A 20,856-nucleotide genomic window follows, 5' to 3' on the forward strand; every position below is an offset into this window, starting at 1 on the left:
GCTACTTGGAATACGTTTAACTGGAAGGGAATCTAATTAAAACATTTTTTTTTTTTATTGCCACTATTCTTGGAGGTCATTTATAAGATAGAGACAACAAGAGGGGACAACAACTATCAACAGCACGCCCTTGCACTCTGTTAACGGCAGGACCGGAACGCCTGGAGGAAACTGCGTTCCGGGGTCTTCCGGAAGCGCCCTCGGGCCGGAGGCTGTGCGCATGCGCGGACGCGGCGCGGGCCCGCGCGGGCCGGCCTCGACCCCTGTCGCACCTGAGGGTGACTGCGCACGCGTGGCTACTGAGTGGACGAACCTGGGCGCGAAGGTGGGGTCGCTTCCGCGCCGGTCTGCGGCTTCGGAGTCGGTTGTGGTTTCTTTTTTCCGTTCGTCACCCTTTCTCCAGTGCAGCGAGGGCGGAGGGATTCAGTTAATGGTGTCTGGGGACGGAGGGCGAGCTGCAGTCGAGCCGAGAGGGAGCGCGGTTCCTGCGCCGCGTGACCTGGCCTCGTGGGCTGGGGCCCGTGAGGAGCGGCCCAACCTGGGCTTAGGCGGCCCGGGTGCGGAGGAGAAAACTTAACCCCCAGGCCAGGGCAGCAAGAGAACTCCGCTCCGGTCACGTGGGATTGGGCCCACTACCCTGTGCTTCTTTGACCGGGACGTTCGAGCCCCCACACCCGTCTGCCGGGGCCTTAGGAGGCAGGGCCTCTCTGCCGGGCGCGGGGTGTAGAGAGGAGTAGGCGAGACCTCAGCCCCCGAGAGGCTGGCGGGGACACGCGAAACTTGGCAGTGCACGAGGGCAGTAGCGTCTTAGTGGTACGGTATGATCAAAGTAAAGGACCTGCCTGGGGCCGGGGACACTTCCGGGGTGGGGAGGGGATGATGTGTAAGACCGGAAGGGTATCTTGATCGGGGTTGAGGTCACGTGGAGGTGTACGTCGCAGTTCATCGCACTGTACACTTAGGATCTGTATGTGTTTCGCCCCGGGTAAATTTAACCTCACTTTTTTGAAGTTAATTTTTTAAATAACAGGATAAATAGAAATTTAGAAAACGAGAGGAAAGGAGGCGTTTTAGGCAGGGAAAACTACATATGCAAAGATAAAAAGAAAATGAAAGATTATGGCCCTTTTCTGACAGTAAATCGGATTCAGGGTAGAATTAGGGGCGCCTGGGTGGCGTAGTCGGTTAAGTGTCCGACTTCAGCCAGGTCACGATCTCGCGGTCTGTGGGTTCGAGCCCCGCGTCGGGCTCTGGGCTGATGGCTTGGAGCCTGGGGCCTGCTTCCGATTCTGTGTCTCCCTCTCTCTCTGCCCCTCCCCCGTTCATGCTCTGTCTCTCTCTGTCCCAAAAATAAATAAAAAACGTTGAAAAAAAAAAAAGAATCATAGGGCAATATGCAAAATATATGTAGGGAACATCTAGATTATTCTTACCTGTTCGCAGAGGGAGCCTCACAGACTACCTCAGATTTCCCCTCTCCCCACCGCACCCCCCAGTTAAGTGCCTGGGATGAATTCTAGGTTAATGCTCACCCCACTGGATCACACCTACTTGACTAAAATAACTTGCAGAAGGCAATATGATACTGTGTGAATTTATACAGTGGGGGAGGGAGTGGCTTGCTTTAAGGAAAACTGATATATAGCAATTGTAGAATTGTATACATTTGAAATGTAATTGAATTTGCATATTGCTTTTGAGGATTACACTGGTTATATTGAGTTAAGTACTGTTTAAAGCAATAGAAAGCAACCACAGTACACTAGGAGCCTGCTAATCCCTACTGATGCTGCACGTTAATGTGTCCGGCCCTTCGCTCGTGCTGTTCCCTCTGTAATCCTCACTCTTCATCTTTTCTTCTCCCTCAAGGCCAGGTTAGAATGCCACCTGCTGTTTCACTTCTGTTTTCTGCCGGTACATGCTCTGCGTTCTGATCCCATGGCACTAAATAGTGCTTTTCTAATAGAAGGCTCACCACATTATCACAATCATTTGTGTGTTTCTCAGCCGTGGCGCTGGAGGCGTTTGGGGCCAGACAGTTGCTTGTTGTGGAGGACCGTCTCGTAAATGGTATTTGCCAGCGTTCCTGGACTCTACCCGCTAGATGCCCGTAGCATCCTTCCCAGTTCTGACAACCAGAAACGTCTCCAGACGTTGCCGAATGTTCCCTTTCTGGGGCAGGTGGTTGCAAAATCTCCCGTGAGAACCACGGTTCTCACGTTTGAGCCATGTAAGGCTCAGCATCCGTTCAATAATAAGATGACGCAACACTCCCCAACGCTTTTGGACATGAAAATCTCTTTACATCAATTTTGTAAACCCACTTAGAAAATCTGTAAACAACACTAAAGATAGGATGAAGTAGTGACTTGAGTAAAAAAATTAGTATATTGAAACTGAAGTTCTTTTAGCCTGGAGCAATGTTTGTTACATAAGCAAATTTCAGTTTTTCCCATTTAACAAGTGATACAATCTTGAACTCACTTTGATAATGTAGAAAACAGTCTATGATTGCTAAAGTTGGCAGCCCCTTCATTCTCCACATGTTCCTCCATTGATCTTATCATCATCCAACTCATACTTTATATTTCTATTGCATATAGTCTGTGCCTCACTAGAATGTAGTCTCCAAGAGGACTGGGATTTTGATTTCCATCACCAAGAACAGTGCTTCGTACAAGGCAGTTCCTCAATAAATGATTACCAAATGAACGATTTGATCAGCTTTAAGATAAAATTTTATTTTGAGACAAAATTCATGCTCAGGTATGGATTGAAGTGTAATTGCCTTTTACCGCCATGAAAGTAGACAGTTCTCTTAAACTCCTTTTTGGAGTTTGTTACTTTGCACATAATGTCACTGGTTTCTTTTTATGGTTTTCATGTTTTATTTCTAAATGATTAGCTAACAGATTTCGAGCTGCAGTTTGAAAACCCTCTCCACATATGCAGCTGTGGAAAGTGCTTAGTACTAATAAATAAAAATTCAAATATTCCTGTCTGTGACAAGCATATACATATGTACGTGTGCCTATATGGATGTACACACACACATATATATCTGTACATACATACATTAACACGTACATACTTTTTCATTTACCTCTTCTAGTCAGTATCATGGTACAGCTTTGATCAGAAACTGGTTGTACACTTCAACTCTGCCAGGAGACGTTGGATTTTAATAGTTGCCCAATTCTTTTCCTGAATGAAAGGAACTCTTAATCCTGAAATACCAAACCAAAATGAGACCTTTTAGTAGGTTGCAGGTCAGTTTGCTATGTTTTCTTAGTCTTTCTCAGTTAGGCATGCACACACACACCAATCTTTGGAATTTCCACCTGGAAATTCTCCAGCCTGAGAGCTCCTGGTATGCTTTCCTAAAAATTTATTCTTTGTGCTTTTGGCAGTAAACTAAAATTACTAATTTAAAGCCTTCATACCATTCCTCAGTGGGACTTTTGCAGACACCTCAATGTTGATTTAAGTTATTTTTATTCTAAATTAAAACCTCAGAGGTAAATAATTCATCCTGCTTTTGATTCTTCCACAACTACAGAATTTAACACATTCTCAAATTCAGTATAAACAAAACTATAAAACAACAAAATTCAAATTAACAGTACATTGCAGACATTGTTTTATTGCTGAATGAGTAGGCCGTTCTTTTGAAATTATGCCTAATTTACTTCACACTGTGTAATGCATCAGTTCTCTTACCAACCACTTGATGCAGATGCTGTTTCTTCTACCTTGAATGCTCTTTCTCCTTTGCCGATGGGAGAACTTATTCTTTAGATCCTAGCTTAAATATGACTTCTTCAGGGAAGCCAGACAACAGAGCCATGGCAACAATCTAATTACCTTGCTTAACAGTCCGTTGATATCCACTCTAATGACATTTTCCCCCAATATTTTTATTGTGGTAATATACACGTAACATCAGATTTACCATCTTAACCATTTTTAAGTGTACAGTTCAGTAGTGTTAATACATTCACACTGTTGCACAACCATTGCCACCGTCCATCTCCAGAACACTTTTCATCTTGTAAAACTAAAACTATATACACATTAAACAACTTCCTGTTCTTCCCACCCCTTAGCCCCTGGCAACTACCATTCTGCTTTCTGTCTTTGTGAATGTGATGACCCTGGGTACCTCATATCAGTGGAATCATAGAGTATTTGTCTTTTTGTTACTGACTTTTTTCACTTAGCATGATGTCCTCAACGTTCATCCATGTTGTAGCCATGTATCAGAATTTTCTTCCTTTTGGAGTCTGAATGATATTCCTTTGTATATCCATTCGTCTGTCGATAGACATTTGGGTATCAATCAGTCTCTTAAATCTGGAGAACAAAAAGAGTTATAAATTGAAGTTACAGTAATACTAGCATTTATAATTGCCCACATTTACCTTTCCTGAGATCCTGAGATCTTTTTTTTCTACATATGACTCTACACTGTCTAGTGTCCTTTCATTTCTTTTTTTTTTTTTTTTTTAAGTCTATTATTTTGAGAAAGGAAGAGTGCAAGTGGGGGAGAGGCAGAGAGAGAGGGAGAGAGAGAGAATCCCAAACAGGCTCCACACTGACAGTGCAGAGCCTAGTACTTGGCTCAAACTTATGAACTGTGAGATCATGACCTGAGCCAAAATCAAGGGTCAGATGCTTAACTGAATCACCCAGGCATGCCTAGTGTGCTTTTATTCCGACCTGCCAGACTCACTTTACCAATTTTTGCAAGGCAGGTCTAGTGGTAACAAACTTCCAGCTTTTCTTTATCTGTGAATGTCTTAATTTCTTCCTCACTTTTGAAGGACATTTTCATCAGATATAGGGTTGCTGGTTGATTTTTTTTTTCTGTTCAGCATTTTGAGTGTATCAGTCTACTGCTATCTAGCCTCCAAAATTTGATGAAAAATCTGATGATCTTATTGGTGAGCGCTTTTATGCGACAATGTGTGACAAGTCACCTCTCTTGGTGCTTTCAAGGTTCTGTCTTTGGCTTTTAATAGTGATTATAATGTGTGTTGGTGTGGGTGTTTTCAGTTTATCATACTAAAGTTCATTATACTTCTTACGTGTTTATAGTTCTTTCACCTAATCTGGGAAGTTTTCAGCCATTATTTCTTTAAAGAATTGCTCTGTCCCTTTCTCTTCTCTTTCTGAGACTCCCACCATGTGTATTTTGGTCCACTTGATACAATGGCCTTAGGTTCTGTTCATTCTGTCTTTTCAGCAAACTCAGTAATTCCAATTATCTTCAAGTTTGCTGATTTTCTGCCCACTGTAATCTGCTTTTGAATTCCTCTAGTGAATTTCTCATTTCCGTAATTGTAATTCCCAGCTCTGGAATTCCCTTTTGATACCTTTTTATGTTTTCTATCTCTGTTGATATTTCCATTTTGTTCATACATAATTTTCTTAGTTTTTCCCATATCTTCATTTAATTCTTTTCGCATCTTTCAGACAGTAAGTCTGCCATCTGATCTTTCTCAGGGGTGGTTTCTGTTGTTTTCCTGTGAATGGGCCATAGTTTCCATTTTCTTTGTGTGCCTTGTAATTTTTTGGTTGAAAATTGGATATTTGAATCTAATAATGTGGGAACTCTGGAAATCAGATTCTCCCCCTTCCCAAGGATTTGCTGTTTTTGTTGTTTTGTTTATTATTTTTGTTTTTTGATTGTTGTAGGGCTGTCTGTGCTGAGTGCCAGCCTGAGGTGTAAACTTATCTCAGTTCTTTTCTGAGCCTCCACCTCTTCCTGGGCATGTACAGTGACCTAAATTCCCCTGTATATGCAGTTGCTTTGTGTAATGATCTAGTCCTTAAATGTCTGGCTCCCAAAAGGAGAAAAAGAGAAAAATAAAGCGAGGAAAGAAGTGTTGGCCCTTTAAATCCCCTGAAAGTTGATTCAGCTGGAGGTGGAAGTAATGACAACAGTGGGAGCCTTGTGGTAATGGCTGCCTGACTCTGTGTCCCCGCCTCCACGATCAGAAGCAGCAGTTAGTGATCAGAACACAGATCCCCAGTATTTGCAGGACAGAGCCCTTACTGCATACCTTGGCTTCCACAAGTTGCGTACAAACTGCTCCGGGAACTTTTGAAATTGTGTGTTCTTCGGTTTTGTATTTGTTTATTTGGTGTCAGTTAATTACAGTGCCAAACTAGTGGCCAAAGTTGCTTACCCCTTTGCTGCAAACCAGCTCTCATGGGCACATCAAAGTCCTATCACGAAGCTCCCAACCGCAAACTGTAGAATGTGTGTTTTTACTTTGCGCCCAATAGGAGACATCCCCACCCAATTCCTTCCCAGTCATCTTAGCAGTAAAGACGGAGTTCCAGGTCTCTGTCTGCTTCCTTGTCCCCACATATGACAGGTTTCGTGTGGCCCTTCATGGGGCACTGTGCCTCTCATTTCTAGGGGAACTGTGAATAATATTAAACACTTGATAGCATATCCTCTCTCAGCTCTGTATATTAAGACTGAACACAAAGTAGAATCATGTGCACAGCTACCTGACACAGGAATAAGAAGTGGGGGATGAGTAGCCACTGCTGAGCTATGTGCCAAGATTAACTCAAATTAACTGGAAGTTGTGTCTTTTGGACGAAACTGCAAGCCTTTGAAGAGATTTTAGAGTTCTAAAATAGCTACATCAGGGCACCTGGGTGTCTCAGTAAGTTGAGCATCCAACTCTTGATTTCAGCTCGGGTCATGATCTCACAGTCATGAGATTGAGCCCCATGTCAGGCTCTGCACTGAGCTTGGAGCCTGCTTGGGATTCTCTCTTTCCCTCTCCCTCCCTCTCTCTCTCTCTCTGTCTCTCTCTCTCTCTGTGTGTCTCTCTCTCTCTCTCTCTCTCTGTCTCTCTGCCTGCCCCTTCCTGTTCACGCTTTCTCTGTGTGTCAAAATAAATGAACATTTAAAAAATATTCTTTCAAACGTTGAAACACATCAGACAGATGGGGCCAGTACAGTTGTCTAGGTGTGGAGACAGTCCCCCAGAATCCCCTAGTAGCACGCTCTTCACCATTCCTCCCTGCGGATACCACTCAGACAGTGCCAACCCCCAGAACAGCCTCACCTCTTTGTGACTTTATTCTGAGGCTGTAAAATGATGGGAGTGCTGCACGGATGACTCACTGCATTGCCGCCTGCGGTTGGTACAGTGATCCCATTTCATCAAGTCCGAGATGCCGTGGACTCTAAGAATACCACCACTTTAAGAAAACATGCCCACAGTAAACTTCTACACCGTTATTTTAAAGTTACGTCCTGCTTTTAGAGTTGTTAGAATGAGGAAAAAAAAAAAATAGGTCAAGGATACTTGGACCTCTGTTAGTTTTAGAACTTCCTGTGAATCTATAAATATTTCAAAATATAAAGTTTAGAAATTAGAATTGGGTCAGAAAGTAGGAATAGTCTTTATTCAATTAATTTTTTTTAATGTTTATTTACTTTTGAGCGAAAGCGCATGCGTGCATGCACAAGTGGGGGAGGGTCAGAGTGAGAGAGAGGGAGACACAGAATCCGAAGCAGGCTCCAGGCTCTGAGCTGCCAGCACGGAGCCCGACGCGGGGCTCGAACTCACAAATGGTGACATCATGACCTGAGCCAAAGTCAGACGCTTAACCGACTGAGCCACCAGGTGCTTCCCCCCGCCAAGTAGGAATATTCTTATATCCAGAATATCTGATTCTTTTCAAAAGGAGATTATACCAATTTAAATTATTACCTGAATTAGAGTACCAATATCCTTACATTCTCCTCAGCATTGCCATTCTTTTTTACTTGTTTTACTTGTTTTATCTGTCTACTCTGATTTTGGCCATTTGTTTCTCACACTGGGGATATAGAAGCTAATCAAAATATTGATAAGTGATTTAGTGCCATGATTTGTTTGATGTATATACAAACAAAGCTTTAGTCAGAAAACAAAGGTAAAACTGTACATAGATGTTCATACTACTTTATTTATAGTAACCAAAAAGTGGAAGCAATCTTAATATCCTTTAATGAATGAATGTTTAAATAAATTTTAGAGGGGCGCCTGGGTGGCACGGTCAGTTAAGCGTCCGACTTCAGCTCAGGTCACAATCTCACCGTCCGTGAGTTTGAGCCGCACGTCAGGCTCTGTGCCAACAGCTCAGAGCCTGGAGCCTGCTTCAGATTCTGTGTCTCCCTCTCTCTCTCTGCCCCTCCCCCAGCTCATGCTCTGTCTGTCTGCCTCTCTCTCAAAATACAAACATAAAAAAAAATTTTTTAAATAAATAAATTTTAGAAGCAGCACATCAGTTTCTATTTTAAGTAAACACACACACACATACACTCTGTTTAGGATATATTGAATCTGTTGATCAATTTGGGAACAATTGATACCTTAAATAATACTGGTTCATCTAGTTCATGAGCATGGTATACCTTTCCTTTTATTTAGGTCTTTTCTAATTTCTTTCAGCAATGCTTTGGAATTTTCAGTATTGAGATCTTAAAGTCTTTTTTTTTTAAATGTTTATTTATTTTTGAGAGAGACAGAGGGAGTGGGGGAGGGGCAGAGAGAGAGAGAGGAGGACACAGAATCCGAAGCAGGCTCCAGGCTCCAAGATGTCAGCACAGAGACGGATGCAGGGCTCGAACTCTGAACTTCGAGATCATGATCTGAGTCAAAGTCCTGCACTTAACCGACTGAGCCACCCAGGTGCCCCTACCCCCACCCCTTTTTTTAATGTTCATTTTTGCAAGAGAGAGGGAGCGAAATTAAGAGGCAGACACATAACCAACCGAGCCACCCAGGTGCTTCAAGATCTTACAGCCTTTATGTTAAATATATTCAAAGCATTTTTATGCTACTTAATGGAAAATTGCTTTTAAGTTTAATTTCTATTTATTTGCTGCTAGAATACAGAAATGTAATTTATTTTTCTGTATTGACCTTGTACTCTGAAACTTCAATAAACTCATTCTAGTAGTTTTTGTTGGTGAAGTTGGTTATGCTTCCTTAAAATTTTCTAAAAATAAACTTTATAGAGGCGCCTGGGTGGCTCAGTTGGTTAAGTGTCTGACTTTGGCTCAGGTCATGATCTCATGGTTCATGAGTTCAAGCCCTGTGCTGACTGACAGCTCAGAGCCTGGAGCCTGCTTTGGATTCTGTGTCTCCCTCTCCCTCTCTCTCTCTACCCCTCCCAACCCTCCTCTCTCTCTCTTAAAAATAAACATTAAAACAAAATTTTTTAATAAACTTTATTTTAGAATAGTTTTAGATTCACAGAAATATTACGAAGATAGCGTGTTGTTCCTATATACCTATACTCCGTTTCCCCTATTATTAACATCTTCTGTTAGTATGGTACATTAGTCACAATTAATGAACAATATTGCTACACTATTGTTAACCAAAGTCCATACTTTATTCAGATGTCCTTGGTTTTTATGCAATACTCCTTTTCTGTTCTAGGACCTCATACTGTCTTACCGATAGTCATCGTATTTCCTTAGGCTCCTCTTAGCAGTGACAGTTTCTCATTTTCGTCTTGTTTTCGATGACCGAACAGTTTTGGCAAATACTGGTCAGATATTTTGTAGAACGTCTCTTAATTGGGGTGTGTCTGAGTTTTGGTCATGCTTACACTGGGATTATGTTTTTTGAGGGGAAGACCATGGAAATGAAGCGCTGTCTTCATCACTGCATATCAAGGGTACATGCCATCGACATGAATTATCCCCACTGATGTTGACCTGGTCACATGGATGAGACCATTATTTCCTTAGGATTTTCTCTGTGAATAATCATATCTACAAATAGGGACATTTCTTCCTTTGCAGTCTTTATGCTTGCTTTTTTTTTGTCTTTCTGTTTGTTTTGTTTTTTGTTTGTTTGTTTTTGCCTTCTTGCATTAACTGGAAAGGCCAGGATAATGTTAAATGCATGTGGTGACAGTGAACATCCTTCCCTTGTTCCTGAGCGTAGAAAGCATTCAGTGTTTCACCACTAAGAAAGTATGAGGCGTATGTTTTTTTTCGGTGCCCATTTTCAGATTGAGGTTCCCTATTATAGCTAGTTTGCTCAGAGTTTTTAACATGAATGGATGTTGAATTTTGTCAGATTCTTTTGTAGTATGCATGCAAATGATCATGTGGCTTTTCTCTTTTATACTGTTAAACCAGGAGTCAGCAAACTTTCTGTAAAGGACCAGATAATAAATATTTTAGGCTTATCATTAAAAACAACTGTAGGCAAGGGGCACCTGGGTGGCTCAGTAGGTTAAGCATCTGACCTCGGCTCTGGTTGTGATCTCGTGGTTTGTGAGTTCAAACTTTAAAAGGACAACTGTAAGCAATATGTAAACAGAAGGGTGTGGCTGTTTTCCAATACATTTGTTGGCAAAAACAAGGCACAGGCTTGATTTGGCCTGCAGGCCATAGTTTCCTGTAGCTAAAATTGTTTGGCCAACCTTGAGTCAGGCTCCTGAACCTTCTAGGCCCATCTGTGTACTTTGTAAAATCTAGTTTTAGCAAGAACCTTGCTAAATCAGTTTACCCAGAAACCCACCACCACCACTACCACCAATGCCCCCAACCCCCTTTGATATCTGATCACCCTCAAAATCTGATGGGGAGTTGAGCCCAGTTATATACTGACACGTGTTCATGTTAGATTTAATCTGACTTCATTAAACAAGTTGGGAAGGATCCCTTTCTCCTCTGTCTTCTGGGTGATAAAATTATCAACATTTCTTTATATGTTCGATAGGACTCATCAGTGACTCTTCTCAGCCTGGAGCCTTCTACGTAGGAAGGTTTTAGTAACAAAATTAGCGTATCTTTGAATGTAAGCCTATATGTTCCTTAAACGAATAGTTTAATTTTACTTGTTTTTGAACTTTATAAATCTATCATAGTGTATATACCTTGTGTTTTGCTCCTTCTCTTCCTAGAGGGGAAACTGCTTGTTCATAGAACACTTATTTATATTTCTAGCTTAATTTGTGTGACCAGATATTTTATTAGTTAACTTTTACAGGTAAGTCTTTGATGAAGAAAGGAAAGAGGGAATCAACAGACTATTAGCAAGTGAAAATACACTGTCAGTAGTTGGTATATGCAGGGTTTTTTTGGTCTTGGTTTTGGTTTTTTGGTTGTTTTTAGGAATGGCTGGCTCTTTGATTTTGAAAAGGAGAAAAAAAGCATCAAGCAGTTATTTCTCATTTGAAATGGCTGCTCAGCATCTTTTAAACTCTCTTCCTAAGCATCGGGATTCGCCAGGTTCAGATGGTGTTTTACCAGCTGCCCTCGGTAGGTGGCGCAGGCGGAAGGCCAAGACTGTCCATCAGCTACACCCCCAGAGGTCTTGGAGGAGGAAGGGAGCAACGTGACGAATTTTCTTGAGCAGTCTTTGCTGAAAAGTGTAGACTTTGATGTAAAATGTGACACAAAGCAAATGGAGTGTTGTTGCTACGCTCTTAGATAACTTTTGACTTAAAAATGTGTTTGGCAGCCCCTGGGTGGCTCCGTCAGTTAAGCATCAGACTCTTGATCGCAGGTCATGATCTCACGGTTAATGAGTTTGAGCCCCACGTTGGGTTCTGTGCTAACAGCACAGAGCCTGCTTGGCATTCTCTCTGTCTCCCTCTCTTTCTGCCTTTCCCCTGCTCTCTCTCTCTCTCTCAATAAATAAACTAAAAAAAATGTATTGACCTGTGTAGTAAGCAATATGACCTCAGTCAAAGGGAAGTTTGGCCTTTGTCATGGCTCTCGGGATGTAACCTTTAAACACTTAAACTTTCCCAAGTGATAGGAAGGTCTTTGTTATTCATGGAGGTCCCTCAGGTCACATCCAGCCATCCTGGTTGGGGGGCTGGAGGCTGACTTCAGCCGGGTGGGCAGTAGTCCTGTCACTCAGGCCAGCATGACAAAGCCTTAATCAAAGCCTGCAGAGCTTCCTTGGCTGGCAGGACTGTGTGTGTATTGTCCCACATCCCTGCTGGGAGGGTGATGCTTCCTGAGGGCTACGGGAGCTTCCTGTTTGGAACTCTCCTGGACCCTGCCCTACGCACCTCTTCCTTTGGCTGGCTCTAATTTGTATCCTTCCCTGTAATAAATGCAACTGTGAGTATAATTGCTTTCAGTGAGTGCTGAGTCTTTTTTGCAAATTAGTGGATGTGAGGGTGGTTCGGGGAAGCCCCTGAACTTGGAGAGGTCAGGAGTCCTTGAGCAGAATTTGCTGTCCAGACCAAGCTTGTGGCTTAACCTAGCAGTCTGGCTAACTCCAGTGGTACCACAAGAAGTGACTGGCGTGGCCATCCGTTCCTGCAAGACATCTTCCTTTTCTCCCTCCCTGTGTTTTACTTCTTCCCTTTCTCTTTGTCATTCCTTTAAATTTCCATACTTCTTTCCATACTAATTTCAGTTACCCTGTCAATAACACCCCTGAGCCTTAGATCACCTGAACAGTGACACTCGTGGGTGGAAAGATCTCTGATTCAGAGAGTCCACAGTGAATGTCTGCACATGGCCATTGCAGTGCCTGAAAAAAACCAAATATGTCTTTAGATATTTATGGTAAAAAAATTCATTCTGCAAGGAGTCTTAAAAATGGGAGAATCTCATTTGTAAAAATGATACATGTAAAGGAAAAGCCTGTATTTGTTAAGCTGTGGTTTAGTAGGAGACCTCTGTGGATGTTTGACCTCAGAAATTTAAAATATGAGTTTCCCTTATAAAACCCACTCCCAGGGGCACTTGGATGGCTCAGTTGGTTGGGCATCCGAGTCTTGATTTCAGGTCAGGTCATGATCTCACAGTTCTTAGATGTGGGTCTGAGCCCCACGTCAGGCTCTACAGTGAATGTGGGAGCCTGCTTGGGATTTCTCTCTCCGTCTCTCTCTGGCCCTCCCCTGCTTGCTCTCTCTCTAAAATTAAAAAAAAAAAAATTTTTTTTTTTTTTTTTTAATTAATGAAAAACAAACAAAAACCTCACTTCCAGTTTGGATCCTTGCTGTGAGATAAAAAATTTCTAAATGGCTATTTTTGTAAGTTTATTTATTTATTTTGAGAGAGAGAGAGAGAGAATGTCGTGTGCAAATGGGGGAGAGGCAGACAGAGGGAGAGACGGAGAACCCCAAGCAAGCTCCGCGCTGTCAGCTCACAGAGGCTCACAGAGTCTGACGATGCAGGGCTCCGGGCCCACAAACCGTAAGATCATGACCTGAGCCAAAATCAAGAGTCAGAGGCTTCAATGACTGAACCACCCAGGTGTCCCTCTAAATCGCTGTTTGATTGGAAAGGAAAAAAAATACCCGCACAACATCTTTGTTCATTTATTTGCAGGTTACAGACGATTCGTGAAATGAGTGACTCTGAGGATGATGATGTCCCCCGGCTGTCTTCCCACGCCTTAGCAGCCCTCCAGGAATTTTATTCTGAGCAGAAGCAACAGAGTGACCCAGGCGGGGATGATAAATATAATATTGGAATAATAGAAGAGAACTGGGTAAGTGCATTCCACATGTCTCAGGAAATGTGGGTGAGCTGCTTGCCGATTCTGCACCTGTCCATCCGGTCTGGTGTTTGTCTGCGTCCCGCCTCACACCCACGTCTGCCTCACCTGCCCCTCAGGAGCTGATGTCCTGTGTGCGCTGCTAAGACAGAAAGCAGTCCCCAGACATTGAAGACTGTTTAATTTTTTTTTTTTTTAATGTGTATTTTTGACAGAGAGACAGAGCATGAACAGGGGAGGGGCAGAGAGAGAGAGGGAGACACAGACTCCGAAGCAGGCCCCAGGCTCTGATCTGTCAGGACAGAGTCCGACGCGGGGCTCGAACTCACGGACCGTGAGATCATGACCTGAGCTGAAGTCGGACACTCAACCGACTGAGCCACCCAGGCGCCCCCATTTAAGACTGTTTAAATGCGGATTTTCCTGGTTCTGACGGTCAGGCTGGTTGGTGGTCAGACAAGGGGACTTTTCAGACAGGGGGACAACATGTCACTTGTGACCAACACAAACTTGTGCTTCCTTCTGTGCACAGACACTTGCGGTTGGTTTTTCTGGTGCCCATTATCCTTGTGGAGGGGGTAAAATATAATACTGCGGTAAATGGGGTAACTAATTTAAATGTGCAATGAAACTCATTTAAATGTGCAATGAAAAAAGATGAAAGGGAATTCTGAAAAAGATATCAATAGGTTCTAGTGCATAGTATGTATTTAAATTATATTTTTATGGTATAAATAAAAATGGGAATTAAAAATGGGAATTAATTAAATGAGTGGAGGGAAACTAACCTAAGCTAGAACCTAGAAGTGTAAACTTTTGAAGGAGACCGTTTGAAGGAGATACACGAAGCTTGGGCTTTTTGTCTGTGCCTGCCCCTCAGTAGTGGGTTTGTCTCTGTCCATCACTTCCCACCTAGAAGGAATCTCTCACACTCCTTTTTTTTTTTTTTAAACATCCTTTTACATTTTGTGTCGAGTTTGGATCTCTTAAATTGTATTAAATTCTCCTATTTACCATCTGTTTGAAACTAACTCGATAAAAATGTTTCTTTACATTTACACTAAATTTTCCACCTACACAAAAGCCTCTTTCTAACAATTCCCCTTCTTTACATGCTTTTGCCTTGTAGCTTGATGCTTTTGTAGGTGGTGAGTATCAGAAACCTGACGGACCACATTATTCTTTCTCCCTTTCCCTCTGCTTAATGTTTTAAGTATTATGTGCTTTTTTTTTCTGATTCTAAAAGTAATCCATGGTTGTTGTAGAAAAATGTAAAAACGTGAACACAAAAATAAGTTATTCCTAATCCCACTACTTAGAATTAAGTGTTTTTATAATTTTGATACTTTGTTTTGTTTTGTGTATAAAATTGAGGAAATCTCCTAGGAAGCAAAAAGAGAAAGAGAGAATGATGTAAGTGCTGGAAAGTAAACATTTTGTACAACTAGGGGATGAATCCAGGAGGCTCAGTATTTAACTAATTGGATGGAATTCTAGAAAACTAGAACAGAAAATAAAGGGGAGAGGAAATCTTCAAAGGGGAACATTAGAAAATTTCCCAGACCTTAAGATTCTCATGAAGACACATGGTTACAGGACTCTGAAAATTCTGTATGCAGGTGACAAGATCTTAGAACCTTCCAGAGGAAAAGCAGGTCACCTACAAAGTCTCAGGATGAGTCACACCACACTTCTCAGTAGCTTTGTTAGAAACTAGAAAAAAGTGGGGTAGTGTCTTCGGTATTGGGAGTAGAATTTTGTTCAGCCCAGATTTCAGCTTACTCAAATGTGAAGGATAAAATAAAAACATTTTAGATACAGCAAATCTCATGGTATTGGCCTCCGGGACACTGCTTCTCTGAAGCTGCCAGAGTATGTTGGAAGATTTAGAGGTCGGCTCAGAGAAACAAGCAAATGATACATTTATTAAGTCTAGGAAGAATAAAAGGTTCCATCCTAGAAGGAAATGTGTCATTTGGCCCCACAATGAATACTGGCAATGATTTTAACCAAAAACAGGTTACAACCACATGGGGAGCATGAGGGACAGAGAAGGGTGTGCATGACAGAGCAAAATCCTCATCTGTCATAATATAATACATTGTATAAAGTAGAAAAATCAAGAGATAGCGTTTAGGGGTGCCTCGCTGGCTCAGTTGGGAAAGTGTGCAACTCTCAGTCTTGGGGTCGTGAGTTCATGCCCCACATTGGGCGTAGAGATCACTCAAAAAATAAACTTTTAACGTTTATTTATTTTTGGGACAGAGAGAGACAGAGCATGAACGGGGGAAGGGCAGAGAGAGAGGGAGACACAGAATCGGAAACAGGCTCCAGGCTCCGAGCCGTCAGCCCAGAGCCCGACGCGGGGCTCGAACTCACGGACCGTGAGATCGTGACCTGGATGAAGTCGGACGCCTACCCGACTGCGCCACCCAGGCGCCCCAAAAAATAAACTTTTAAAAAGAGCATTTAAAGCATAATATTTGGAAATATGGAGACAGATGATCAAAGGAAGAGTTGAAAGGTGCTTCTGAGGAGTGGAACTCACTGGTGGGGAGACGTGGGGCAGGGACTGTTGTTTTTCTTTGTAAGCCTAGTAGTGCATTTGACTTTGAAAGCCATGTTTATGCAACACTTTGATTAAAAGGAAGATTTTTATTTTTTAGAAGGGTATGAGGAGAGCCAAAACATACAACCGTGCCCTGACAAGTCTGGAGTGAGGGAGAAGGGCGGCTTGGTAGCCAGCTGTCGAAAACTCTACCCAGATCAAGTGAAGTAGAACACCACCCCCACCCCCACCCCCACACCATATACACATGTGTGCTAGGGCTTTCCTCCAGCTTCCTAAGCAGAGGGCCAGGGCTTGGCGTTTTCCTGCAGCTGAGAATGTTTAGACGTGAATTCATACTCACATATATCCAAATGAATATGTACATTCTGTCTTCAGAAACATTAATCTGCCTTGCTGTTTTCTAGGTAAACAGTCCACAATGTGCAAATGTTAGCAGTGTTACTTCTTTTTTGACCGTCACTCGCTTATTTCCTCTCACATTAATGCAATGGCTGGATCTTGCAGTGGAATGTTGAGTGAGAATATTGAAAGCAGACATTCTTGCCTTCTTTCTTATCTTCTGGGGAAAAAATAGATCTTTCATTTTTGTAAGGCTGTTGGTTTTTCCTCGATGCCTTGTATCAGTTTAAAGAAGTTCCTTACTATTCCTGCTTTTCTAAGAGATTTTTTTTTTTTAATCATGAAGTGGTGTTGAACTTTGTTAAATGTTTTTTTTTTGCACTTGTTGAAATGATCATATGTTTTGGAAATGTTTTTAAAGCTGGATTTAAGAGCCATCAGCGGACACTGGCCGCACACGCTTGCCTCCTCCCACCACTGGCTCCTGGCACGGCCATTCCAGAGGGAGGCCTGCTGGAGAAATGGGCCTATTCCATTGCAGGAGAATCCACTTTTCCCGTTAAAATTTAATTTAGAAACGTGAGTGGATGATTAAGGGTCACTAAAAAGTTGAAAGAAAATCGGTAACCAGCGTGAAGAGGAGCAAGATGACAGCTTACCCCTAAGGGAAAAGACAAGTAACTCGGGAAGTGCTCATAAGGTAAAGAGAGGAGGCGGTGGAAAAGGACCACGGACTGAGTTTCGCTCCTCTCATCCCCGTGGTGTTATTTCACACGTTCTTCCATCCTCTGTTTGTGGTTCTGCTAGTGGGTAGTTGGTCCTAGAGGCTTAATCTGACTCAGGTTCAGTTTCTTGGGGCAAGAGTCACACAAAGGCGGGAGTATGTTCTTCCACCAGCAGAAACACTGACCGTTGTCTCCTTCTGTGGTGTCGGCAGCCGCTGGGACTCGATGCCTAGATTCCAGTAATTAGGGCTTTCTGTCACTTTAAAATAATTCCAAAGAATAGTTAGTTTTAAAAAGAAAAAAAAACACTTGAAATGTATGCACATCGGAGTGGTAGACGTAAATTAAAAGGACGGAATTTATGGCAGTTCTAAACTGATTTCAAGTCATTGCTCTGTTACAGCAGTTGAGCCAGTTTTGGTACAGCCAGGAAACCGCTTTGCGACTTGCAAAGGAAGCCATTGCAGCCGCGGGAGACTGTGGCAGGTAAGGTCCAGATTTTGTTTCTCTTTTGTCTTCTTATCTAAATTGATACTGAATACGTCCTTCCAAAATGAGCAATGGTTTATAAGAAGTGGGAACCGTAGCTGTAGTCCATGGTTTGCAGGACATGATAAATTGAGAACTGCTCCAGTGCTGAAAACTCAGTTCCTAAACAGGAATACAGAAATCTGTTCATTGTAAGATGTCCTACCTCTTCTTTATTTTAACATTTTCTAATCTGTTTCTTACCTTTATACTCCTAAAGTTTGTTTTCCTTTTAAAAAGAAAAAAATTTGTTTTTTTAATGTTTATTTACTTTTGAGAGAGAGAGCGAGAGCATGCGCTCACGCGAGCTGGGGAGGGGCAGGAAGAGAGAGGGAGACAGAGGATCCGAATCAGGCTCCGTGCTGTCAGCGCGCAGAGCCCGATGACATGGGGCTCGGACTCACCAACTGTAAGATCATGACCTGAGCTGCAGTCGGTCACTTACCCAACTGAGCCACCCCGGTACCCCTAAAAGAAAAAAAATCTTAATGTTTGACTTCTGAAGTTTTAAAAATACAGGTTTTCTTTTTTGTCACTTCAGTTTTTATCAAAATTTTCACATGCATATAATTTAACGTCAAATGGTCCTACCAGGCTTGTTCAGAAACCATATCCGTGTTGCTCATTTCCCCCTTGAGCACTCCCCTCCCCTTTCCTGCTCCCTTTCAGGGGACCCTTTTGGGATTTACAACCATATTTCTAAATACATGTTTATATTGGCACTTCTTGACCTGTCTGTCACTTGTAGACGTTATTTCTTTGTCATAGACTCTAAGTCTAAAGTACTCTCTTGTCCAGCAAGAGAGCGGATGCAGGATTAAAAGCGAGAGATGACTATTGTCCGGGAAAGGACAAGAGCCCTGAATAAGGGTCCTCGCTCCGTTTTTATTAGGATCAGAAGGCTTACAAACATGGTGGTGGACGTGCACGAAGAGACAATGAATCTGTGAACATTAACTCATGGACGCGAGGGAAAGGGGGTCTTGAAGATATTCGGGTTTAGGGGTTTGGTTAATACAAAACAAAATCCTGGGGGCCGGCCAGAAGTTGTTTACAGCAGACATGAGGCCCCACCTCTGTTTATTTTAGCTAGCCTAGGGGCTGAGACAGGTAGAGCAAGCAACCTCGGGGTCAACAAGGCACCTTTCTTTTGTTAATCAGCTCCTCACCTGCAGCCTGCAGCATAGCAGTCTATAGCCCTAGTTACCTGTTTACCTAACTTGGTCCTTCCTTCCTGTGAAAGCAGCTTTCTGCTGTAGTACTAAATTGGGGGGCACTTTCGCCCTGAATACCTAATCTTGCTTACCTCATATACCTTTGTATTGGGGGCCTTTGCCCCCCTCTCTGTTCTGGGGGCCTTTGCCCCCCCCCCCCTCACTTTATTCTGGGGGCCTTAGCCCCTCTTCTCTATCCTTATTCACCTAATCTTGTTTACCCAAACTTGGGTGTGAACATCCTATGGCTTTGTAATTCTCTATGCCTTGTTAACCCATTGGTGCAAGCCCAGGGAAATTTCTAAGCTTACTCCCCACGTTTCTTGACTTCTCACTATGGAGCATGAGGATTTAGCTCTCTCTCATACTCCACAGCTGCCACAAGTAGGCATGCTTTTTGTTCACGCTCCTAATAGATTGATCCTAATCTTGGTTAGAACAGGGTTTATATTATGCCAGCATAAATGTTCTTCACAGTTGAACCTTACTCTTTTCCTTTTCTGTATAATTTTTCATTTTTCTGAAGAAAATAATTCTATTTTGTATGTATTTCTGTGTCCATATCATAAATTAACTCTAAGATGCTCCGTGAATCTCCTGTCAGTAAATTCAGTCGTGTTCCAACTCTGTGAAGGAAGTTACTCCCAAGGCTTTGCAAGCTGCTCTTATCTGGACTCGTTGATTTCTGGCTTTGCTACAGGTCTTACTTACCTTGGTGTTCCCTTCACCATCATGCGTCAGAGCCTTTTGCCTCTCTCTTGTTCTGGCTTCCTGTTTCCTGTACCCTAGTTCTTAGTTTACAGCCTTACTTTGGTTGGTACATCCTTCAATAGCTTCCACAGAAAAGGTACATGGGAGGGAAGTGGTTAAACCTTTCGTGTCTACAAATACTTTTATTCTATCCTTCCCCTTGGTTGTGATAGTTTTGTTGGGTATCTCTCCCAGGTTTTGAGGGCATTGCTTCATTGCCTCCAGGTTCCCATAGGTGCTGTTGAGAAACCAACGCCATTCCGATTTCTTACAGGAAAACCTGTGTTTTCCCATCCCTGCCCACTACAAGCTTAGGGTTTTCCCTCAATCCCGGTATTCGTTGGGTCTTGCTGTGGTGCTCTCATCTGTACTGCTTGGAGAACCCTTTCATTCTTTTAACTCAGGTCCTTCAGTTTGGGGAAAGTTTTCTGTCGCAGTCGCAGAGGGGCAGACACCTAGAGACTTGGGGTAGGGAAGAGAATCCCGGGAACGAGCCTCTTAAAGAGACCTTTCAATGAACCCTCCTATTTCTAGCCCCACCTTCACCCCCACTTCTTGAGTGACCTGGTCCTGCAGCTTCCGGAGCCTCTGAGGGCCCTCGGATGTAAACCAGGTTGCTTCTCAGCTTACCTATGACACCTAGTTTGGGATTTGGCTTTTTTGGGTCCACTGAGCCAAATACCAGCTATCCCTTTGCTTTTCTGCTTTTTTTTTTTTTTTTTTTAAGTTTCTTTCTTTTGAGAGGGAGAGCGAGCAGGGGAGGGGCAGAGAGAGAGAATCCGACAGACTCAGCAGCGGCAGCCCAGAGCACAACGCGGGGCTCGAACTCAGGAGCCACGAGATCACGACGGCAGCCGAAGTCTGACGCTTAACCTACCGAGTCACTCAGGTGCCCCTGCTTTTCTGCCTCTTAAGGGGTTTTTGTTTGGCTGGCTGGTTGGCTTTTGTGGGGTTTTTGGTTTTTGTTTGTTTGTTTTGGTCTCCTCTTGAATTCTCTTTGCTCTTGGCGGTTTGTGCTTAAACAACAAAACAAAAGAATTTTACTCACGTTTTATTTAGTAGGTTTTCATGAGGGAGCAAATGTACATGAATGTGCGATGCCTGCCATCTTAAACTGGAAGTCCTAAGTTTTTTGGGTTGTTTTGTTTTTGCTGCTCTTTTTCTTTTAACATTATGTAGAGATGCTTATTGGGTTCTTCTTAATGACAGTATTTACACATCTTTTC

At 42.7% G+C, this 20,856-nt stretch overlaps 1 protein-coding gene across 5 annotated transcripts in view; it reads left to right on the top strand.

Moving 5' to 3' along the window:
* Positions 1-214: 214 nt before the first annotated feature.
* Positions 215-20,856, top strand: part of EEF1AKMT1 (EEF1A lysine methyltransferase 1) — a 29,887-nt gene continuing 9,245 nt past the window's right edge. Inside the window, exons 1-3 of one of the 5 annotated variants that reach the window (XM_060637573.3) lie at positions 215-364; positions 13,334-13,496; positions 17,542-17,624. In XM_060637573.3, coding sequence (XP_060493556.1) covers positions 13,353-13,496; positions 17,542-17,624 — 227 coding nt within the window. In that variant the 5' untranslated portion in view covers positions 215-364; positions 13,334-13,352. Of the gene's footprint in view, positions 365-433; positions 814-2,450; positions 2,767-13,333; positions 13,497-17,541; positions 17,625-20,856 lie in introns of those variants that run through there. The other 4 variants (XM_060637571.2, XM_060637572.3, XM_060637574.3 and 1 more) reach the window with 4 other exon arrangements.

The sequence above is a fragment of the Panthera onca genome, chromosome A1 (assembly GCF_046562875.1).
Source record: "Panthera onca isolate mPanOnc1 chromosome A1, mPanOnc1 haplotype 2, whole genome shotgun sequence".
In the NCBI taxonomy this organism is placed as follows: Eukaryota; Metazoa; Chordata; class Mammalia; order Carnivora; family Felidae; genus Panthera; species Panthera onca.